At 43.6% G+C, this 25,557-nt stretch overlaps 1 protein-coding gene across 1 annotated transcript; it reads right to left on the bottom strand.

Moving 5' to 3' along the window:
- Nucleotides 1–621: 621 nt before the first annotated feature.
- LOC308084532 (uncharacterized protein) lies at nucleotides 622–25,557 on the bottom strand (the record flags this gene model as incomplete). The annotated part of the gene is made up of 6 exons (XM_080427198.1): nucleotides 25,242–25,557; nucleotides 20,790–20,876; nucleotides 17,229–17,327; nucleotides 14,473–14,649; nucleotides 3,681–4,056; nucleotides 622–628 (listed from the first exon to the last, which is right to left on the bottom strand). Exons 1-6 carry the CDS (start codon nucleotides 25,528–25,530, stop codon nucleotides 622–624), a joined length of 1,035 nt encoding a protein of 344 aa, XP_080283324.1. The 5' UTR covers nucleotides 25,531–25,557.

Genomic DNA, 25,557 nt, shown 5'->3' with positions numbered 1-25,557 from the left:
GCTCACAGTGAGTTTGTAGATCAGCTAAATGTGGAAGGAGATACAGTCACTGTGATGCTGCTCACTGTGAACGCGCCACCCTGTGGCTGAATGGCCACACTAAACAATGAAATAAGATACAATACATCTAGGGGGCGTGTCTGAGAATCTGGGGGTGTGGCCGAAAAAGGTACCCACGGGTACTGGTTTGAAAATGGTGAGGAAACCAACTGGCTACCACTGTATACTAACTGTTGTAAGCTCCTAGACAGAAAGAGCTATAGAGAGGGGAAGATAGTTGAGGGCTGAAAAGAAATAGACAGAAAACAGGCTTAATACACATATAATAATCCTATTGCTGTTGCACATCAGATGACGGGAACAAGACCTTTGATTGACAAGGGTCACTTCTCAAGTAGTGTTCTGGGGCTGTCGGTCTTCGACGCCTGCCGAGGAAAACAACTTTTCTTCGACACTCCTTAAGTGCCAGCAAATCTTCGCTGTTAATTCCCATTCAAATGGAACAAAACAAAAATACACCTAACTGACACTTAAAACGAGACAAGACTTGAGTCTTGGGCATGAGGAGATGGTCATTTATTGTCCATTCCAGATACCATGTGAAATTCAAGCCTCTCCCTTTCATTGGCTGAAGCACAGGAAGGTATGTTTAGAAAGAGGGGGAGAGAGAAATCTGAGCCCACAACACTAACCAACTAATTAACTCAACCTAGTTATTCCCTTACAAGGATGTATTCATTATTCAATATTCTCCGACTGTAACTTAGAGAGTCACACATCTGGTTCCCATTTAGAAAGTATATTGGAAATATTCAAAATTATAATAAAAACTTGAATGTTACAAATATAACAGCAAACGTACGCAGTAGGACACGTAATAACCACTTGTTTAATATGGATAATACATTATTAACGTATGAAACAAACTCTGCCTCCAATCTTTAAGGAGTGCTTGAGGATCGATGATCTCAAGGTCATAGGTCACAGGCCATTTGGTAGGGAACTGCAAATTATGGCATTATATTCAGTTTGCATCTGGTCCATATTTCTGTCCTGTTGCCTCAAACCGTACAGGTAAAGGGATCCCTGTGTTATGACCCCTAGGGTTATGTATGTAGTTTCCTGTGTGGTGTTGACCTGTGAATGTTTTCTTACCTCATTGGTGTGTTTATGAACTAGACGCAATTCTGGGAAATTGCAAAGTGTGGTTGCGCCGACGCCGGTCGTGGGTCGCCGCCGCCGGGACTCGAGGGATACGCCTGGAGCAATACCGTCGGAGGCCGCACGACGTGCCATTCGAATTTGGTGCCGATCGGATCCCGCGTTCGTGATACGTGCCGTTTAGATTTTAGGAAATAGGCCCCTCCCACTAAAGACAGGCCCCTCCCATAAATGTAATGGGGAAATTACGTTGTCACTTCATTTTGAGAGGAGTGATCCCTCCAAAAATCTTGTTTTTGCATCAACGGTTACATTTTGCGCATTTGTGGTGCCCCCTATGGATCAAAGTGGAAATGCTTTTGGGGATTTGTTGAGTAAACCATCCTCGACATGTGATTCAAATTTGGGATTGACCGGACGTTTCGTTCGTGATTTTTGGCATTTTTGGTAAAACGGGCCCCTCCCACTAACTTTGGAAGCCAATTACGGATGAACGGTAAGGACTATCAAAATGGATATGTTTATCGCATGGGTCCAGAGATCATGTGTACCCATTTTTGTGACATTTGGATAAAATATGTCGGAGGAGGAGCTAAAAGTGTGTTTTGAAGAAAATTCTAAATGGCGGAAAATCTATCCAGACGCAAATGGGCGTGGCCTATATGGGGAGTTGTGGCCTATATAGGGAGATGACCCAAGGAATCCAGGGACAAAAAGATTTTTATTTTACGACCTACGGTTCAAGAGTTATAGACAAAACGTAAAGTGGGCTGTTATAGCGCCACCATGAGGCCGACTGGTGTAATTATTTGTTTAATAATTTCACACTAAATTATGAACCTCCCTTCCAAGTCTTGTAACTGTAGCCCTTACGGTTTCTGAGAAAAAAATACTTGAATGGGAGTTTCTTCATTTTGCCATTAAAGTGGATGGGGACATTTAATGCACTAATAAATCAATATCAATTAAACTATGTAACCAATCTCTTAGCAAAGTACAAGCACATGATTCCCGGTGAAGCATATGGCACGAAAATTGGGGGGAAAAAAACTGTGGGAGAAATAGCCAATGAAAAAATAGTTGATCTATAAAGATCATGAAATAAAGTCGGAAGAGTACTATAGTCTGGTTGCCCTATTCGGGCAACCACACTAATGAGTGGTGAGGAGTGAGTGATTTGAGTACCAGCTGGTGTGAATGGTGTAAACTAGCTGGTGATTGGCCTGTGGACTATAAAGATGGCTGCCACAGATGTCTTCCTCCTTGCCAGCCTTCAACCATACCTGTCATTTGTGTCTCTGTGTTTGCCAGTGTTTTAAGTGTTCAGCCTTGGTAATGTAGGGGTGGGTGGACTCTATTTTCCTGTTTATATATGTATGGGTTTCTTTAGAGTAGGTAAGATCTATATATTGTTAAAGGTAAGCATAGGCTATAGGGGCGCGCGCTAGCCTAGCGGTCCAGGCGCATACCACATATGGAATCCGGCTTGACAGTGTCGTGGGTTCGACTCCCGATCCCAACGACCTTAGCTGTGTGTCACCCCCCCCATCTCTCTCCCCATTTCCTGTCAGCCTACTGTCCTGTCAAATAAAGGCATACAAGCCTCAAAACATATCTTTTAAAAAAGAGCTAAGCATAGGTTTTTCTTGCTTGATGCATATATTATGTTCAGGGACCCCCCCTGAGGTAACTTGCCAATGTCTGTTCAAAATGGACAATAAATCACTGTACATTGGATTTTTAAACTGGTGTTGACTTGATTTTTAAACTGGTGTCGACTGGTTGTGTTGGGGACTGGGAGGGGACTTAGGCTCCCCTAGGCCGGGTCGTAACACCCTGTATGAGTCCTCATGTGTGTTTTTAGTTCACCCCTTTGAGCACAGCCTTTACCACAAACTGTACAAGTGAATGGCTTTTCCCCTGTATGAGTCCTCATGTGTGATGTCATTGCACCCCTTTGAGTACAGCCTTTACCACAAACTGTACATGTGAATGGTTTTTCTCCTGTATGAATCCTCATGTGCGTTTGTAGTTCACTTCTGTGAACACAGCCTTTACCACATATTATACATGTGAATGGTTTTTCTCCTGTATGAGTACTCATGTGTGATTTTAGGTGATACCTGTGACCATAGCCTTTACCACAAACTGTACAAGTGAATGGCTTTTCCCCTGTATGAATTATCATATGTCTTTCTATACCATACTTTTTAGCAAAGCCTTTTCCACAAACTGTACAAGTTAAGGGGTTTTCCCCTGTATGAGTCCTCATGTGGTGTTTTATATTACTTTTGTTATTAAAGCTTTTGCCACAAACTATGCAAGTAAAGGGCTTTTCTCCTGTATGAATCACTGCGTGCCTGTTCAGTTGTCCCTTTAACTTAAACATTTTTCCACACACTGTACAACTAAAGTTTTTCTTCCCTGTGTGGGGTTGTTTTGGTGATTCCAAATCCTGGGACAATTTATATCTTTCCACATTTTGTGTCTTGTGTGATTTCCGTGAATTTGAAGCCGACTGATCTACCCTGGTCTCCTCCAAATTATCACCGTCTTCAGTGTCAGATTCAGAACAGTGTGAAGAGAGGACCTGGTTATCACTAGTTGGTTGTGATGGTTCACAGTCCTCCACATTAGCTTGTGTTTTCATGTGTTCATTTGAGGTGCTGGCTAGAGGCTCTGTCTCTCCGTTTTCATCATCATCACCTTCACTTTCACTTTCACTTTTCACTGCTAGCAATGTCAACATTGACCCATCAGCCTCCTCTGGTCTTTGAAGTAGCTCCTCCTGTTCCTCTTTAATCTGTGGAGCCTCTGGTTCCTCCTGGACCAGACTGGACCTCCTCTCCTGCTGTTCAGGTGAAACCTCTTTACACACAGGGAGGTGCAGGAAGTCTAGTCAAAAGATAAAATGAGAGAAAACAATTGAATGTTTGAATTAACTCATTCACTGCCAAGGACGACTTTGACAACTTTTTTTGGGGGAGTGTTTCCACTAGATGGCGCTCTTCGCTAAGACACGAGTGACCATTTCATCCCCAGATGCACACAGAACCAGTAGATCACGTAATTTACTGCTCCATTCACTTACTGTTTTTTGGGAAATCGCTTGTATCTCGCCTCCTGTGTTTTACTATGTATTTTTGGCGAGACATGCTATTTTCAACGGTCTATAACAACCGAACGGGGGGTCGCAATGACAATTTCTTTTTTTGCGGAATCACAGTGAAACTCCCCGTGATTAACAACGATCAGGGGATCGATCATACTGGAGATACATTCTCTGTGACTAGTTGAAAAGGTAAGAAAATCAAAAAATTGCTGGCAGTGGATGATTCATTTATTTACTCTGACAATGACACTTACAGCGCCCGACCGGAAGTGTCGCCAAAGCGCAGCTTACGGTAGAGCGCATTCAAATACGCGATTTAAAGCAAGGACCATAGGCGCTGGTTTTTAACTGTGGCGGATCCGTTATGGAGTTATGGAATTTCTGTGAGAGAGCAACAGTCATTGATTGTGTAAAGTATACACCGTGCAGATATTGAGTATGGTGGAAATGTTGGATGTAAATAACCCATTAAAAACCAAGTTGGTCCTGTGGAGGGACACCAAACTGGTCCTGTGGAGGGTTTGAGCGCCAAGCCCCCTCCAAGTTGATGACCATGGGGTAAATTACCCCCAATGTTTTTCGGGGAAATTACTTTTACTGCTCCTAGTATTGATGATCTCTCATATAGTATTTTATGTCTTGATGAATTTAATATAAAGGACCACAATGGAAATTGTTATCCTTTTGACATTATTGTTTAACTGTACCTCGGTACCGTTTGCAAATTGTTAATAAAGTAATACTTTATTACTCCTCTGGCTCTGACGGGCGCTCCATTAAACACAATTGGCAGTGTTGGTGGGCCAGAAGCCGGTGAGAGATCATGTCCTTGTCACTAGCATCCTCTGTTCAGTATAGAGGGGATCTGAGGGAGATTAGAAGACATTATTACACCTTCCCGGTGAAACTCCCCTCTCCCTGAGGAGTACAATCTAAGTCAGGATGACTTTATTCATAGTGTACAACACATGTCATTTTTTTACCATGTATTTTTCAATGTTATGTTATTTTCAAAAGGCAGACAATTAATGTCAACAAGGTCCAATGACCTCATTGACATTTGTGAAACCACACAGTGCAACCCTCAGTGATAAGCACCCATCAGGGGATCGATTATACTGGAGATAAATATTCTGTGACTACTTGAAAAAGGTATAAGAACATTTCTGGCACAGTTCGCAATTCTTTTTTTATTTCATTGGCACTGAATGAGTTAAATGGAAGGGACAGATGGATCACCGTGCCAAAAAAAACTCCTTTCCGTCCGCTCCCATTCTATCTCCTTGATAAAAACTTCCAGATCTCCTTAACTTTTTACAGTGGTGAAAACGAGCCATTTTCGATGCGCGATCACTCTGCAATGGCGACTCACGCGAAAGATGTTATTGTTCCAGGCGTTAGCCAGGACCATCCATCGTCGTACACGCATCCAATGTTACATCGGGGTGCTCGTCGTCGATTCTACAGCTCTAAACGGTGAGATCGCTGGCACTAGATGTACCCTGTTTAAATAAACCTCTGGCACCAAATGAGTTAATGATTATAAAATTGGATTTAACTTTTTAAACCCTGACTAATCTGGACAGGCAGTGATGCTCAGATTGTTTTACCAGTAACTCATTACCTGTAGCAAAGCATTTATCACAAACTGCAACTACAGACCTTTCCCCCTTGTATGTGTAAAGTGGATAGGGGTAATTTAGTGATTAATCATCATGTCATGCATATAAATGCCATTATATACAGTATATCACCAGTTTACCTGTTTTTAATACAGATCAGTCTCAAACTTTGAAGGATTTAAATTCTTGACTGAGGCAGGGTCATAGATCATCCAGCAATATACAAAAGACAAACAGCTTTTATTTCTAATCAATGAAGTTTATTAAGTAAAATGCATATGCCATAGGCAGTCTTAATGTTACAATACAGCCATACAAGATGCAAGTTCTGCTCTGGTCCCTGATTAGAACTTTAAGTGCTAAATATGGTATACTAACTGTTGTGAGCTCCAAGACAGAACGAGATACAGAGAGGGGAAGATAGTGGAGGGCTGAAAAGAAAGAAAGATGGGAACAGACCTTTGATTGACAGGGGTCACTTCTCAAGTTAACTCAACAACTAATTAACTCAACCTAAAGTTAATTTCCTTACAAGGATTTATTCATTATATTCAATATTCTCCCACTGTAACTTGGAGAGTCACACATCTGGTTCCTATTTAGAAAGAATATTGGAAATATGATGAATATTCAAAATGATAATAAAAACTTGAATGTTACAAATATAACATCAAACACACAGTAGGACATGTAATAACCATGTGTTTAATATGGATAATATCTATGAACGTATGAAACTAACTCTGCCTCCAAGGAGTGCTTGAGGATCGATGATGAAGGTCATAGGTCACAGGCCATTTGGTTGGGAGCTCTCCCTGTCACAGCCTGCCAATTACGGCATTATATTCAGTTTGCATCTGGTCCATATTGGAGTGAGATATTGGAGTGAGTGATTTGAGTGTGAATAGTGTGAGTGGTGAATGAGTGTGATTGGCTAACTACCAGGTGGAACTAGCTGGTGATTGGCTCCTGTGGACTCTAAAGATGGCTGCCTCCAGGTCCACAGATGTCTTCCTCCATGCTAGGCTCCAAGCACACCAGTTATTTGTGCAGGAGGGGCCGGATCCAAGATCGACGTTCAATTAGCCGCAACTAGCCGCCTTTGTGGTCGACTAGTCGCCTTCGCCATCTCCTACGTCGCCGGTCCGACTTGGGGCGGCCCGTCGCGGACTGCGGACCTACGGCGACCCGTCGCTACGACTATGGGGTCGCCATAGTCGTAGCTCCGGGTCGCCGGTGGCCATGCTGCTGCTCGATTCTAATGGCCAAAAACGCATGGATAGCAGTTGACATTTAACTAAGGCAGAACTCTGTCAATTCTCAAGCAATTTATATAATTTAAAGTGGTCCGTCATCTGTCAATTGTCTACTTTCATTTGGTGTATGAGAGAGAGAGAGATAGAGAGGGGGGGGGGGTAGGGAGAGGGAGAGAGAGAGGGTGGTGGAAAGAGGGGGGGGGAAACAGCACGAGAGCTGCTGTACAGGTAAAAAACTAAAGAACTAAAAGCAAATAATGCAATGTAAGTAGACATTAACATACAATGAATAAGCACAAACAAACAAACATTAGACAGGGCTACATCAGCTATCACTGAAGGCCAGGGAGAAGAAATTAGTCTTTAGGATTTAAAAAGTGACTGGGCAGCTTTGATGCGTATGGGCAAATTATTCAAGAGCCTGGGGACAGCCACCACAAAGGCTTGGTCACCCCTGTTTTTTTTCGTGGGTCGGCCGAGGTCGGCCGACCTCAAGTCTTTGGGTGGGGAGTGGTCGGAAACGAGATAGACAGTTTTTTTTGTTAATGTCCTACAGGGGGTCCGCCCACAATTCTGACGACCCCGTCGCGCCGGGGTACACTCTGCCGACAGCCCGCTAATCTGACGCACGCACGCATACACAAGTTGTTTTGCTTGTGTGTAACTGAACTCAATTAATCAGGCTATAGGCTATTATACACTTCCACCATGGACAGCTATATTCAATACTATTATGTATTTATTTATTTGGTGCGTTGAAACACGCACAGTAGTAAATACAACCTTTTAAAAAATCATAATGAAAAAACTATGAGCTGAAACTTGAAATATGTGGGAGAATTCAAATAAGGAGGGCTTGGAGTTAATTTAGGAGCAAAAAAAGTCTGATTATATTGTAGCCTTTTAGCTACTGTATGTGTACAGTCAGTCTACACGTGATATTCACTCATTTATTCTGTTCGTAATACAAGTGCCAATCGTTCATTGTGCTGCAACACCAAAGGTGCGCGCGTGACATCTCCTCATCTCTCTGTAGTGGTGTAAAGTAACTAAGTAGGCTACATGTACTCAAGTACTGTACTTAAGTACAATGTTGAGGTATTTTTTTCTTTACCATGTTGAGGTATTTTTTTCTTTACCAGAGTATTTCCAATTTTCAGTACTTTTACTGTACTCCACTACATCTCAGAGGCAAATATTGTTTTACTCCAGTAAAATTGTTTGAACATTTTCATTACATTACTAGTTACTTTGTAGATTTTGAATATCCCCCCCAAGGTGTCACTCATAATAATGTATGATAAATGTATAAAGTATGAATAAATAATAATTTAAGAAATAATACATTATATTAAAACAAGCATATCATCTATCTGTCTGTCTATTTATCAATCAAAAGGCTGCGGCCGTAACACACACACACACACACACACACACACACAGTTTGCCTACAGTAGACTATATGGACAGTAGATGTGCATTGTAGGTTAGACTGCATGTGCGTAATTACGCAGTGGTAATCGGTGGTCTAAAACTGATAAGCCCCCATCCTTTACAGTACTGCAAAAACCCATCCGAGTATATTCAAGACATGAAACATATCTATACCTGGGACATAAATGTAATGTTGCAGGTGACTGGGAAGAGTAATTCAGAGAGCTGTATGATGACTACACTGTCAGACTGGACTTAATCGATTCCTCCCCCCTCCCCATCCGAGAAGTGGCACTTGCCAAAATTCAACATCTCTTCTCAAATGTCCATTTGCCACAGAACACCCTTACAGAATTGAATAAGACAGTGCGTTTGGTGAGGGGCAGGTTCTGTCTTACATACTTACTACACCCGTGCCATCCTCTTTCAGCCCATCAGAGATGGTGGTTTGGGCAAACCGAACGTAGCATGGGGTTTACACCGCCACCAGAACCAGCCACCTTTATCAATATGCTTAACAACGATGATCCCACGGTCAGTTAAATGGCCCGCACGTCACTCATTCAGCATATGCAGCGACGCAAGGTACCACCCGCGCTGATATGCAGCGACGCAAGGTACCACCCGCGCTGGAGAATGAGACGCATTTTTGGGGATTCAAGGTGAAGGGAAATGGTAAATTGGACATTAAAGCCACAGGATTCGGTGTGCGGTCCGATTGGATGGACCGTAACGATCTATGCCATCGTTCAGGATTACAGTTGAAGTGGGCGGCGTCCGATAAAACAACCACATCATCACAGATCCGCAGCCACTATAAAGCTAGCTTTCCACCGCACCGATTTGAGCCGACTCGGCGTTGGGAAGCGTTGGATATCGTCGTTGAGTCATTTAGGGGTCCGTCGGGACCTTTTCGACCATCTCAGGGCGACCGGACTTGTTCAGTTCTTTGGCCGACTGGTAGAGCCGTGGGGTGGTGAAGAGTGGGAGAGAGGGGGGTGAAGGCTCTGTAGAGCACCCTGATTGACTGTTTAGCTTATTTGGTCAGACAGGCTCCTGCTGCAGAAGCTAGCCTAAATAATCCAGAGACATTTGCCCGTCGCACATTTGAACTAGATACCATATTCTCAATCTCAACTTTCAATTCCTATACCCATCGATCAACTCCAAAGCAAAGCAGTAGGCTACGATAGCGCAAAAATGCTCCGTGTTTGTTTATGTTGGAGCTGACAGTGTTGCCAGATTCTGTGAGAGAAACAAGCGACGAGGTCTATGAAAACAAGCCCAAAAGAAGAGACTAGGTTTCACCACTGAAGCCCTATTAAATCTTTCAAAAAGAATCTTGAAAGCAAGTCCAAATAAGCAACTACACTTCAGAAACAAGCCAAAACAAAAGCAACCAGCAACTGAATATTTACAAGCGACTTTACAGGAAAATAAGCCCAAAGTCGCTTATAATAATCAGACCTGGCAACACTGGCAAAATCTTGCAGGTCAGTTCTACAGGACCGTACCTATGTTCCCCAGGTTCTATGTTCCCCGCTTTCCTAGGAGAGCGGGGAATATAGGACCTAACCTAAACCTAACCCTAACCATAACCTTAGTGGGGGAACATAGGTCCGGGGAACATAGGTATGACCCCCAGTTCTACCAGCTCAAAGGCATTAGCACAACAATGTGTGCATCAGCTGACTACTTTTGCTGAACTAAATGCCAACTTTTGCCAACCGACTACCAGTCTGTTGTGGTCTGAAGTAGTCTGAAGTAGTCCGTTTGGTGGAAAGCTATCTTTAAGGATTGTACATTGCCAGACATGACTGTCTGGTGGATCTGGTCTCAGACAAGATCAGAGAAGTACAGGAAAGGACGACAAAAATGTACAAACACAGCACTGTAAAACTAGACTGGGTTGATTACAATGACACACATGTCAATTCACTGCAAGATATTCCAAATACCCCAGATAGTGTTAATTAATGAAATTACGTTACTATCTTTGAATTAGGGTGCCCATTTGATTTGTATATGGACACTTGTTTTACATCCAAACTTATGAAATATCAGCTTTTGGTGGAAAGTATTATGCCTTGGGATAAAACTGTCAACTTATTGTCCTTGTGTTTTGGAGCCTGGGCCACGTTCTGAAAACGTGTGCTTCGTGGCCTGCAATTGGGAGGATTGCAAAAGACAAATGCCAAAAAGTTGGCTAAATGCTGTTCTGTCTCAGCTATCATGGGCAGTCTGTCTATCTGGAGAAGACAATGTTTCATTTATCCTTGAGTAGCAGTAAAAAAAAAAAAAACATAATTTGCTATACTATAAAAACTGGTCAAACATTGGCCAAATTGTCAAATAATATAAGAAAGAGGCCAAAATTGTGAAAATAACCAATCTACAGCGATTCAGCACCGGACAGCTCTGTTCATGTGAAGGACCCCCAAAATTACATGTATTTGGCCACGGACCACAGCTTATTCATGCGCTGTCGGTGCGCCAGTGTCCGCTTTCCGAATCCGACGTTTAATTTTGGCTTGACATCGTTTGATATTGAGAAAATAATTTCATGACTCATACGCCAAATAAAAAGAGACAATTGAAAGATCAAGGACCACTTTTAAATTAAAAAAATGCTTGAGAATAGACAGAGTTCTGCCTCAGAAAAATGTCAAGTGCTATCCAGGCGCTTTTGGCCATTAGAATCGAGCAGACCGGGCCACCGCGTCGGGACCTTCGCCACGGCACCGCCCAATGGGGACCACAGGCGACGCTACCGCACCCGTGCATCAACCCTGACCGGCTGCGTCGGGACATTCGCAACGGCACCTCCGAATGGGGACCACCAGCGACGCTGCCGCAACCGGCGCGGTGCGTCGAGACCTTCACAACGGCAGCGCAAAATGGGGACCACCGGCGACGCTGCCGTGCGCCGTGGGTCATGACGTAGGTGGCTGGTCACAGCTAGTCGTGACTAGCGTCGAACGTCGATCATGGATCCCGCTGTCCCTCCATTTGTGTCTCTGTGCTTGCCAGTGTTTTACGTGTTCAGCCATGGTAATGTAGGGGTGGGTGGTCTTTGTTATTCTGTTACTAGTTTTATGGGTTTCTTTAGAGTAGGTAAGATCTATGTATTGTTAAAGGTAAGCATAGGTTTTTGCCAGACCCAAGGGGTCGGCCTACATGAGGCTTTGTACCTGTTTTCTCCATACATGGGCATGCCCCCTTTTCCCTTTACTCTCAGCCATAAAAGTCTGTCCCCCTTTCGTCCATACATGGGCATAGACACAGGCTGACACGTCATGTGAAGTCCGGCTTAGCCGTGACGTAGTGCTCTGATCTTATAAAGTACTTATTCTGGGTCTGGCAGAACCAGGTCCCCTGGTCTTGTTCTTTCTTTATGTGTATATTATGTTCAGGGACCCACCCCTGAGGTAACTTGCCTATGTCTGTCAAAATGGACAATAAATCACTGTACATTTGAACTGGTGCTAACTGGCTGTGTTTGGGGACTGGGAAGGAGGGAGTCCACTTCACTTCTTTTGTTGGGACTTAGGCTCCCCTAGGCCCCTGTCGTAACTCCCTGTATGAATCCTCATGTGTGATTTTAGGTTAGACCTTTGAGTACAGCCTTTACCACAAATTGTAAATGTGAATGGTTTTTCTCCTGTATGAGTCCTCATGTGTCTTTTTAGTTTACTCCTTTGATCACAGACTTTACCACAAATTATGCATGTGAATCGTGTTTCTCCTGTATGAGTCCTCATGTGTGATATTAGGTGACACTTTTGACCATAGCCTTTACCACACAATGTGCAAGTGAATGGCTTTTCCCTGGTATGAAGTATCATATGTCTTTCAAGAGTACTCTTTTTAGGAAAGCCTTTGCCACAAACGGTACAAGTACAAGTTAAGGTCTTTTCCCATGTATGAGTCCTCATATGGTGTTTTACATTACTTATGTCATTAAAGCCTTTGCCACAAACTGTGCAAGTAAAGGGCTTTTCTCCTGTATGAATCACTGTGTGCCTTTTCAGTTGCCCCTTTACCTTAAACATTTTTCCACACACTGTACAACTAAAGTTTTTCTTCCCTGTGTGAGGTTGTTTTGGTGATTCCAAATCCTGGGACAATTTCCATCTTTCCACATTTTGTGTCTTGTGCGATTTCTGTGAATTTGAAGCTGACTGATCTACCCTAGTCTCCTCCAAATTATTACTGTCTTCAGTGTCAGATTCAGAACAGCGTGAAGAGAGGAGCTGGCCATCACTAGTAGGTCGTGATGGTTCACAGTCCTCCACATACTTTTGTTGGGACTTAGGCTCCCCTAGGCCCCTGTCGTAACTTCCTGTATGAATCCTCATGTGTGATTTTAGGTTAGACCTTTGAGTACAGCCTTTACCACACATTGTACATGTGAACGGTTTTTCTCCTGTATGAGTCCTCATGTGTCTTTTTAGTTTACTCCTTTGATCACAGACTTTACCACAAATTATACATGTGAATCGTGTTTCTCCTGTACGAGTCCTCATGTGTGATATTAGGTGACACTTTTGACCATAGCCTTTACCACACAATGTGCAAGTGAATGGCTTTTCCCTGGTATGAAGTATCATATGTCTTTCAAGAGCACTCTTTTTAGGAAAGCCTTTGCCACAAACGGTACAAGTACAAGTTAAGATCTTTTCCCCTGTATGAGTCCTCATGTGGTGTTTTACATTACTTATGTCATTAAAGCCTTTGCCACAAACTGTGCAAGTAAAGGGCTTTTCTCCTGTATGAATCACTGTGTGCCTTTTCAGTTGCCCCTTTACCTTAAACATTTTTCCACACACTGTACAACTAAAGTTTTTCTTCCCTGTGTGAGGTTGTTTTGGTGATTCCAAATCCTGGGACAATTTCCATCTTTCCACATTTTGTGTCTTGTGCGATTTCTGTGAATTTGAAGCTGACTGATCTACCCTAGTCTCCTCCAAATTATTACTGTCTTCAGTGTCAGATTCAGAACAGCGTGAAGAGAGGAGCTGGCCATCACTAGTAGGTCGTGATAGTTCACAGTCCTCCACATACTTTTGTTGGGACTTAGGCTCCCCTAGGCCCCTGTCGTAACTTCCTGTATGAATCCTCATGTGTGATTTTAGGTTAGACCTTTGAGTACAGCCTTTACCACACATTGTACATGTGAATGGTTTTTCTCCTGTATGAGTCCTCATGTGTCTTTTTAGTTTACTCCTTTGATCACAGACTTTACCACAAATTATACATGTGAATCGTGTTTCTCCTGTATGAGTCCTCATGTGTGATATTAGGTGACACTTTTGACCATAGCCTTTACCACACAATGTGCAAGTGAATGGCTTTTCCCTGGTATGAAGTATCATATGTCTTTCAAGAGCACTCTTTTTAGGAAAGCCTTTGCCACAAACGGTACAAGTACAAGTTAAGATCTTTTCCCCTGTATGAGTCCTCATGTGGGGTTTTACACTACTTATGTCATTAAAGCCTTTGCCACAAACTGTGCAAGTAAAGGGCTTTTCTCCTGTATGAATCACTGTGTGCCTTTTCAGTTGTCCCTTTACCTTAAACATTTTTCCACACACTGTACAACTAAAGCTTTTCTTCCCTGTGTGAGGTTGTTTTGGTGATTCCAAATCCTGGGACAATTTCCATCTTTCCACATTTTGTGTCTTGTGTGATTTTGAAGCTGACTGATCTACCCTAGTCTCCTCCAAATTATTACTGTCTTCAGTGTCAGATTCAGAACAGCGTGAAGAGAGGAGCTGGCCATCACTAGTAGGTTGTGATGGTTCACAGTCCTCCACATTAGCTTGTGTTTTCATGTGTTCATTTGAGGTGCTGGCTACAGGCTCTGTCTCTCCGTTTTCATTATCACCTTCACTTTTCCCTGCTAGCAATGTCAACGTTGACCCATCAGCCTCTGGTCTTTTAAGTAGCTCCTCCTGTTCCTCTTTAATCTGTGGAGCCGCTGGTTCCTCCTGGACCAGACTGGACCTCCTCTCCTGCTGTTCAGGTGAAACCTCCTCTTTACACACAGGGAGGTGCAGGAAGTCTAGTCAAAAGATAAAATGAGAGAAGACGATAGGAAGTTTGAATTAACCAGGAGATCACGTTATTTACTGCTCCATTCACTTACTGTTTTTTGGGGAAATTGCCTGTATCTCGCCTCCCGTTTTTTCTTCACGGAATCACAGTGAAACCCCCTGTGATTAGCAACGATCAGGGGATCGATCATACTGGAGATAAATATTCTGTGACTAGTCGAAAAGGTAAGAAAATTGAAAAATCGTTGGCAGTGGATGATTCATTTATTTATCTATTCTGACAGTGAATGAGCCAAAACCGGGAATCTCCGCGAGGAGATTTTAATTTTTTCATTTATTTTTCCACAAGGGGCGCTCTAACGCAACTTTGGAATGATTCACGGAGCTTGAAAAAGGGAGAGGACGGAAGTGGATCCGTGCCAAAATACCTACCTCTCGTCCGCTCCCATTATAACTCCTTGAGAAAAAGCTTCATATCTCCATTTATTTTTTACCGTGGTGGAAACTAATCGTTTACGATGGGCGATCACTCTGCAATGGCGGATCGCGTTAGAAATATTATTGTTCCAGGCGATAGTCGGGACACTCGACCATCATGCACGGATCCTTTGTTTACATCCGCGTCCTCATAGTGGAGTCTACAGCCTTAACCTCTGGCACTTATTGAGTTAAAAGCCCACGCCTATGGTCCTTGCTTTAAATCGCGTATCTTAATATCTTTTTTTTTCTTTTTCTGGAGAGATCTAATGTTTACAGTGAGTGAACACTATGCAACCTGTTCTTGAATGCACTCTACCGTAAGCCGCACTTTGGCGACAACTCCGGCGCCCTACCAGAAGCGTCGCCAAAGCGCGGCCTAAGGAGGGGCACGGTGGCGCAGTCGGTAGCGCCGTCGCCTCACAGCTAGAAGGTCATGGGTTCAATTCCCGCCAGGAACGCTGTGGGCGTGTCCTCTCCTCTGCGTCATCAGCACCCATACCCTAGGTGGGGTTGGCGAAAGGCCTTTCTGTGGAGTTTGCATGTTCTCCCCGTGTCTCCTAGGGTAGGTACCCTCACACAAAACATGCAGTAATCCTGGTCTCTATACTGCCTCCCCCAGGTCAGCCGGGGCACCTGATGGAGGGGAAAGGAACTGGTTGGAATAACGTGTTCCTTCCACGCGCTACGTCCTACCGGGGAAACTTCCCCCTGTCAGATGATAAGAAGGCTAGTTGGCTCTCATGCATTGAGGCATGAGCTCGGCTCTGGGCTCTCCTTAGGCTGGCAAGGGGAGTGTAGTTCCCAGGATTACTTGGCACTGGGTGAGAAAAGGTTGCAGAATCGTGGGATAAAAAAAAAGTAAACATCAGATCTCTCCAGAAAAAAAATAATATATATATTAAAATACACAATTTAAAGGGTGCAGGTTTTTAATTGTGGCGGATCCGTTATGGAATTTCTGTACTGTACCACTCGTCCTAGGATATCATAACATCCTAATAAAGGTTAGAGTAAAGTCGGGCGAAATTCTCCTTTAAATTATATTGTCAACAAAAAAAGAAGACTGGACATTGAACGATATCATAGCGTGTGCCTTCACTGGGCAACACTCATGTTACCTGGTGACCTGGGGCGGTATTTTGGAGCACTGCTTGGTTGCATTTTAGATATCTTTCTGGTGAATAAATGGCAGCAAAAGTAATCAAGAAAGTCAACCAAAGTACAAAATCTTTGGGCAGGATCTCCTCGTTTGTCAATAGGAATGCACTGAGGACCATAGCTGGAACACTCATCCAGTGTCCTTTTTTACATTGCATGCACCTCATGGTATTCTAGCCACACAAAGTCATTAAAGTTCTAGACCTCACACCTAGGACTCACCTAACCCCTGCTCATTTTGCAAGGGTGGGATGGCTCAGGGTAGAGGACAGACTACAGTAACTTGCAATGGGCCTGGTCTTCAAGAACTCAAGGGACCAGTGCCCATGTACTTGTACCGCGTTGAGAGGCTGAGATGGGAACTGTTGGAACCAATGATAAAGACCCGGACCTAATGATACATGATAAAGAAGGCTTTGGCAGTCAAGCCATGGTAAACCTTTAAGTTACCGGCCAAGTGATACAACTGTATTAATGGAGAAGAGTATATTCCGACCAGAACCACCAGAGACACACACGTCTGCACCGTCTGGCTGCTGCACCATACGCGCTGTGAGCTCTCCTCCCTGGGGACACTCGGAGCTCACAGTGTCACAACTCCATTAGTAGTATTATGTGATTAGAGAAACAACAAGGGCTCAAAGCACAAGCTCCAGTGGGCTACCTCAGTACTGTAGGTCGGTAACAGTCTGAAGCACTCTTCACAGCACCCGTCTTTCACAAATATTGCTTCTAACTCCCCCTAACGTTCTATGAACGCCTCCCTGGGGCCCTCGTTGATAAACACTCAGGTAGGGTGACCAAAGGATGCCAACATTAAATATACAAGTGAATTGCAGCAGTTTTAAGCGACTGGGAACATGGTTTTATATTACTGAAACATAGATGAGGAGATAGTCCTACAACAGAACAGAATTAAAGAAAGATTGAGAGAGAGCATGAAACTTACTGGTGTCCAGGAGGTCTTCAGGTTCCTGATTAATAGAAACTATCCAGGCTGGTTCTGGAGAACGCATCTTCACCTGCAGGCTGGACTCCACACACTGGTCTGGAATGAAGGAATTGAATAAGGACATTGATGTAACATGGCTTGTTGGTCTGGAATGAAGGAATTGAATAAGGACATTGATGTAACATGGCTTGTTGATGAAGGTTCCGTGTAAAACAGAGGTAACAGAGGGTGTAAAGAAGTGTTTTTCAAAGACAAGATATTCCCTAACAATCTAGGCAACAAATGGGATCTAAACATGCAATGCAATACGGTGTTCGACCCCTATATACATCTTTATTTAGCTGCATCCATGTGATGTATTTCTTTATAGTTATTCTATTTATAGTAGGGGTGTCACGATACGCCTAATCCACGATTCGATTCGACTTTCGATTTTAAGGTCACGATTCGATTCGATTCTCGATATATATTTTTAAAACTTCCTTTTTTCAGCTTTGAGCTTTAGGCTATGGTCTTGATTTGTAAAGAAAAACACATGTTTCTCAATAAGTCCCTTTTATTTGAATAATATCAAATGAGAATGAGAATAACAAAAAGGGTTTTATGCCCTTACAACAACTGTCATTGTCAGATTCTTCTTTAAGATGAGTTAACAACAACATTCTTGTGAAGCTCTATAACTAAATACAATCTAAATACAAAGTTGAACATGTAAGAAAAAAGGATCCAAAAACAACTGTTATTTGGCTACATGTTCTTAAACCTCTTAGAGTATGTTCACATTGTTTGAACAGGTAAGAGCTTTAACAAACAAGAAATGTGAATAATAAGCTAAGCCAGGGGTCTTCAACAGGGGGTCCGGGACCCCTAGGGGGTCCTCAGAGTTACTACAGGGGGTCCGCCAAATCTTTGTGTGATATGATTTCTTTTTTTACCTTAACCCCATCCCTTTTCTGAGGTGAACTTTAGCCAAAAATAGCAGATCTACAAGCTCAACGCCTCGTTGTGAGCTTGTAGATCGGCTATTTTTGGCAAAGAGGTATAGGTGTAGAGGGGAAAAAGAGAAGACCAAGTAAACAAAAAAAGTGCCATCTGAAACACAATTTTATACAATATAGAGGGGGTCCCTGCGTCATCTCTCTCTCAACTAGGGGGTCCTTGGGCTGAAAACGTTGAAGACCCCTGAGCTAAGCCATACGCGTGTGGAGCATAATCGACAAACGGCAGCCGTTTTGTCAACAACGCGTCGGGTGCCCTCATAATTCACTGGGAAGCCAAAATATTGCCAGACTATTGACTTAAAGGAGGTGGGAGGGTTTTCCAATTCTTCCATTTGTGTATTATCATCATTACCATCGCTGGCTTCAGCAGTGGCCATGGTGAAATGTGAAGTACAGACGCAACGCTACAGCTGTCTCTCTCTCTCTCTCTGTCCCCTCCAAACTCCTCTGTGGTGTTTGTTGGTTTGTCCTGTCGTCTTTTTTTTCCACCCCCGTCGTAAGCACGCATGCATCTGGAGTATTTAAGCTGGCTGGCCAAGGCCATCACATCCTCTCTCTTACCTGGCAACAGCTTGTGTGGTTGCGTTTGGATTCGTTTTTTCACTTGCACATACACTACACTTTCACACATCCATACATACACTACACTACTGATACCACTGACTACTCAAACTACTTTGTATATTTGTGTAAAGCTTGTTGCTTTTAGTTAAAATAATATAACTTTTAAGTTACTCCTGTGTGTTGTCTCCCACCTTTGTCATAATTGTAACCCAGTTCATGACAAAATGGGGGCTCGTCACTCTAGCCAAGTTTAATGGTAGATTTGGTTTTAAACTGTCACGCCCACGCCCAGGGGATCTCACACACTCACTCACCTGTGCCCACTTCCACACCTGTGCCTGTTTCCACTGAGTAGCCAAGGTTATTTAAGGCCTCACTCTTGCCACTACTCTCTGCCTGCTGATCAGACCAGTGTTACTCCACGCTGGGCAAGACCTGGGTTGTTGGTTGTCTAGGAAGTGACAACCGGAAACGGTTACATTTGGCGGAAGTACCGCCCAAGGAAATGACGTTGATGCTTTACAAATCTGTTAACATTCTCCATGAATGAAACGAGTGTTGTGATTGGTCCAAAAATATCGTTTCCGGGGAAAACGCGTACGACGGAAATCCTGCCCACTCAGGACTTCCTAGACACTCGCTGGTTTAGGTCGTGACCAGGCTCTTCTCTTCGCAGATGAGTGAGACTGGGACCGAGGCTAGTGTTACTCTAGTCTAGCTCGCTCAAAACCCAGTATTCGGAACCCGGAACCTGCATTCTCTGCCTGTTTTGACCCCTGCCTGTTTCTGGATTTACCCCTGCCTAACCCTTTCTGTACTTTAGCCTACTAGGACGGATAACCTGTGTTGGGATTTGGATCGGACCCACAGACTACGGCTAAGCTTTACCCCTTTTGGACTGGACGCCACGCTGACTGACCCCTCAGGACTCCGACCCACGCTCCCCCTTTTGACTACTCTCTGCCTGGCCCTTTTTGCCCCTGGTTGCCTCCCCCCAGCTTTGTTTGAATAAAAGCCGTTTGAACCTGTGCCTGCTTTTGCGTCCTAATTTGTTTGGTGCCTGACAAACCTCTTTGAGGTTTTTCTATCAATTTGTTTTGGTAAACTTGCTTGTTTGATCTTGTTCTTAATTTGTTTTGGGGAGACACAGGTTTGGATTTTGTTTGGGGAGAGAGCATTTTTTCCATGTACGGGTAGGCTATAGGGTTCCAACACCTGGTAGGATTAAAAGTGTTTCTCCCAATGGGACTCACTGTTTTGTTGTTTTGTTTAGATTCTGTCCCACAACAGATGAGATGGGGTGGTACCACTGAGATGCCTTGAAGGTAAGGGGGACTCGGCAGGGCCACTGAAGACTAAGGTTGAGTTAGGTAGGTAATTTTTGTGATTAGTTAGGGGGAGTGTCTTTGCTACTCGTTTTGTTTAAACCAGTGCACAATTTGGTTAAAATGGGTTCTTTGGGGTTGGAATGGTTCATTCAGTCTCTATCTAGGTGGTGCTGGGAATGATGCACATGGAACCTGCGATGCCGGGTTTCTTCAGCCAGCTGAGATCCCTCTTATAACGGTATCCCACTGGGCGGGAGTCTGATGGTGACTGAAATGCATGTTGTTGTTTTTTCAAACTTTCACCATTTCTTAATCCCTATAGTGCTTGTATCTGTCTCTACCTATTTTTGCCTTGCTCCTTCTTAAAATGCTCCTAGGTACCAAGGTTGCGGAGGGGGTGAAGGAGTACTTGGAGGGTTGGGTATAGTGCTCTTATGGCAGGTGATGATTACCATTCCTATTTGATTTAGATTTATGATGTTTGAGTGCATGTATAAAGGACACAATTGTTTGCAATAACCACAGCAATATTCTTCACACCTTGTACCGAGTGACAGAATAGGCTCACATTTGGTGTTCAGTTGAGGCTGAAAGTTGGATTTGTGCACTTGGGTGTGATGGGTCCCTTTTTGAAATTGCCCACATGGGTCAAGGAGGACACACACCTGAGGTCAAGTCGGCGTCGTGGAGTGGAGTGGAGTCAGGTGTGTCTCGTCCCATAGACACACCCCTAGCAGGCTGGCCCTCTCCTCCTACACAGGACAGAAAAGAACCACCATTAGGACCAAATACAAACAGAACAAACAGATGACCCCAAGCATAGTGAAGGGGTCATCACAAGTGTTCCAGTAATCCAGTTCCAATTTTGTCTGCTCATTTCTTTGTGTCAATCACTTCCAATTTCACTTGTTAAACCTGTATCCTGACCTGAAAATGTAGGTGAGTCAATATATGGTTTAACCCCAAACAAATTCATACAAAAGGTTTGTCAATGGAATCTGGTAGTATTGGGCATGCTAAATAACATTTAAAAAATCTAGGAAAATATACGTTCTGGAAAGGCGTCATTGACAGACAGACAGACAGTGTAGATAGATAGACAGATAAACAGATAGACGGACGGATAGATAGATATATAGCCGATAGAGGACGGGTGAAAATAAATAATTAGTTTGTGTAATATTTTACTCATATTGCATGTGTGCATGCGCGTGCGTGTCTGCGTCAGATTAGCTGGCCATCGGAACAACGCCCGTCTACACAGCGGAACCCGGCAGTCGGAACAGCGGACCGTCGGCATATAGACGCGGACCCAGCCGGGGGGCAGCCGCTGCAAACCTATTTTTTTCCTTTTCTTTTTTGGTCGCTGGCCCCTCCAGCAGTAGCTGGTCGGCCGACCTCAGTGCTCTGGGTGGAGAGTGGTCGGAAAAGTGATCTGCTAGGGACGGGGGTGCCAACCCATTTTTAATTTTAAAAACAAACAATAAAATCTTAAAATCTATTCAGAAGCAGACAGGGAGCCAATGGAGCGAGGCCAAGACTGGAGTGATATACTGTATATATGACTGTGTTATTTCTTGTTTTCTATCTGTTTGTTTTTGCATGTGACACCGTGGAAGTATACATTACGCTCGAGCAGTAAAGTTGTGAATGCAGCAATGCATTCCACCTAGCCTGGAAACCAGATGAATTTGCCAGTGATATTAGTCTGGCCATGCCAGGCTACATTCCACCCTCGTTGAGAAACACTTAGGTCGGGTGATCACAGGATGCTAAAATTAAACATACAGGTGAATTGCAGGCATTTCAAGGGAGTGGGAACAGGGTTTTATATTGCTGGTAACATAGATGAGGAGATAGTCCTACAACAGAACAGAATCAAAGAAAGAAACTGAGCGAGCATGAAGCTTATGTGACGCACGTGGAACTGCCGATCGCCTTAAATAACTCCCAAAACCCTGCAAAACCAGATGACTCCGTGGCATGCACAGATATAAAGCATTAAACTTCCAGTCCAAATTTCATGAAATCAGAGCTCACACCCAACGCTTTTTTTTTTTACTTATGTAAAATAGGTTGCAAATTATTTCATTAGGATTAAGGTTAGGTTTAGCCACAGTTTATTGTCACTGCCAGCGAGGCGGACCATCCGGCCCACTTGGTGAGAACAGACAACAGCCCTTATTAAGTTAGTAAGTAGCAAAAAACAGATCCTGCTAGGTGGTGCCAGCGCGGGGCAGTGCTATCCGCCTGGAATGTGACGCAGTGACTAGGGGCCATTCTGCAAACAGCCAACCAATGGAGACTGTCGGGGGCACGGTTTGGATTCCAGCAGCTCTCCGGGGGGTGGGGTTTTCCAACCACTCCAGGAGGTTCCCAAATCACGGCTCTCTGACCGGCTGAAGTAACTCGGTTACAAGCAACTTAACAGAAAAACAAGCCCAACGTCGCTTATAATAAGCAGATATGGCGACACTGCTCACGACCCAGAATGCACTGCTTGTTTAAAAACAAAAAAGATCTACAAGCTCACAACGCTTTGAATTGCGACAAGATGTATATCTGTAGATCTGTTCATTTTGGTAACCATAGCACCGTGGTCTGTTTTGGCTTCATTCAGGAAGTAGAGTGTTATTTAGAATCATTCTAGCATATTATTTGCCAATTGCCATATTAAGTAAATTAGTTATTGGATGCACGTTATCATAATAATAATAATAGTAATAATTATTGTTATTTTTATTATGAAATATATCATTTGTCACATCACAAGAAAAGGACAAGAATTGTAAAAAAAAAAAAATAGAAAATCTTCAGTCTAATGTTGCCAGGTATGATGTCTCCCCGGGATCCAAACTAGTTAAAATAGCAAGATCTGCAAGCTCACAACGCGTCCCGGGCTTGTAGATCTGCTATTTTCATTCATTTATTTGATTTTTTATTTATTAATGAAATTATTTAGAGAAATTTGATTTTTGTTTTTTTATTGATGAAGACTTTCGATTTTTGGATGGGAAATCTTTAGAAATAATAATCTAATATTAAATTTTTGTAGGAAACTGAAAAAAGGGATCTTTCCTCGTGACCCATAAAAATGTGTCCATGACCCACAAATGGGTCCCGACCCACTGTTTGGGAAACAGTGGATCTAACCCAGTGGTTCTCAACCCTTTCAGGCTGCGACCCTCCAAAATAATCATATTTGAACTCCCCACCCTGATAAACACTTGGAATGTAGGAGTTGATGCATTACGTTTAGTTTGACTCTATTGTGAAAATAGCAGATCTTCAAGCTCACAATGATTCGCAAGGCGTTGTGAGCTTGTAGATCTGCTATTTGTATATAATAATAATAATAATAATAATAATAATATTTTTTTATAGTATAGTGTGTTGATTACTTTTGATGCAGTAATGGTCTTTTCTTTTAGGTATTAAAAAGGTCTTAAAAGGTCCTTAAATTGTCACTTCACTGTCATCTGGGGAACACCCCAAATAATATGGGGACCCCCCTGGGGCTCCCGACCCACATGTTCAGAACCACTGATCTAAACAACTTGACCAGCTTATCAGCTGGGCTTTGCTGGTCAGTCCACCCATTTGACCAGCTAAATCCAGCTGGTAAGCTGGTCTTTGCTGGTCAGTCCCATTTGACCAGCAAAGACCAGCTACAATCTTGGCTTTGTGGTCAGTCCAGCCAGCCAGCTGGCTGACCAGCAGAATCCAGCTAAGACCAGCTAACCAACTACACTGACAAATCAGCCAGACCAGCCTGGTATGCCATCTAAACCAGCCTATCCTCATCCTCATCCTCATCGACGGTGCTGCAGTGGAAAGGGTCAGCGAGTTCAAGTTCCTCGGAGTACACATCGAGGAGGACCTCAAATGGGAGACGCACTCCACACACGTGAGGAAAAAGGCTCAGCAGCGACTGTACTGGCTCCGCCGCCTGAAGAAGCTCGGAGTAGGACGTCGCATCCTCAGGCTGTACTACAACAGTTCTGTTGAAGGCATCCTAACAGGCTGTGTCACGGCCTGGTACAGGAACTGCACTGCCCGAGAAAAGATCAGCCTACAACGAGTAGTGCGATCGGCAGAGCGGATAATGGGAATCGAGCTCCCAGCGCTCCAGGAACTGTACAAAAAGCGGTGCGTGGTCAAAGCCAAGCGCATCATCAAGGACAAGCACCACCCAAGTCACAGACTGTTCAACCCCCTACAACGACCGCGACCGGGCAAGGGGCTCTACCGCAGTATCAAGAGTTCCACCACCAGGTTCTGGTGTAGTTTCAATCCAGCTGCTGTCAGAATGCTGAATGGGGCATAAGCCTGAATGAGGCATAGGCCTTGTTCAGCAGCCTGACAACAGGCGGCGCAGACTTTTCTGGCTCTTCCTGAACACACCTGTGGATTATACCAGGGACAATGACTTGGACACACCTGTGGACTACACCAGGTACAAATGACTTTTTGTTGCACTCCCTCATGGAGCTACTTGCGGATTATACTAGGGTCAGTCCACTCTAGGTGGACACGCACTGACCTTTTGCACCTTAATCCCTTGTATAACGCACTGACTTTTTTTATTGTGCTCCTCTTCCTCTAAGCACCTTAACGTCCATTGTCTATCATGCACAGTATAAGTATAACATGCACAGTATACAATACATTGCTGCTATGCTCAGGCACCTTAGTTTAGTTTTTTTTAGTTTTTTTATTATCTCAGGTAATTTGTAAATATGTAGATAACTTGTCTGGCCTTCTGTTGCTCTCTTGTTTTGATCTCCTTCCCACTTGCCCCCCACCCCTCTTCTTCTCCCCCCCCCTCTTCTTTCTATGGAAACTAACGTTGCGATGGGAACGATGTACAAAAAATAATTTCACCCACTTTTTTACCTTGTAAACCTGTGATGTGACAATAAAACTGATTCTGATTCTGATTCTGAAGACCAGTTAAAACCAGCTAAAACCAGCAACCTTTTTTTGTTTCAGCAGGGATAAGTGTACACTGCTGTAGTTTTCTACGTGTACTGGACAACAGCAACACGGGCCTAGCTATAAGTAGCTATACATGTCTAAAACGGGTAAAAGGAGTTGGCAGTGAAGCATTAACAAACCTTTTCTGTGCAGTTTGATGTGATGTAAAATCACGTCCAGAAGTTTGTCTTGTCGCTCCAGCAGAGTTTCTTGTGTCTCTATCTCTCTCTGGAAGAGGTTGCACATGAACTCTGCAGCCGCACGGAGGCGCTCCGACACAAACACTCTGACATTAAGCTTTGCGCTACAAACATCACTTTGCTGTTTTTCCAAAACACACGATATCTCCTCTCCCACCAACGTCATGTGTTCATTTATCGACAGCCGTTGAGACTCTATTTTAAGCATTTTACCTCCTTCATGAGACATTTTTAACCACGCTCTTTGTTGCTCAGC

This window comes from Gymnoscopelus braueri, assembly GCF_963280865.1.
Source record: "Gymnoscopelus braueri genome assembly, chromosome: 4".
In the NCBI taxonomy this organism is placed as follows: Eukaryota; Metazoa; Chordata; class Actinopteri; order Myctophiformes; family Myctophidae; genus Gymnoscopelus; species Gymnoscopelus braueri.
This window is presented reverse-complemented; position numbering and strand designations above follow the sequence as displayed.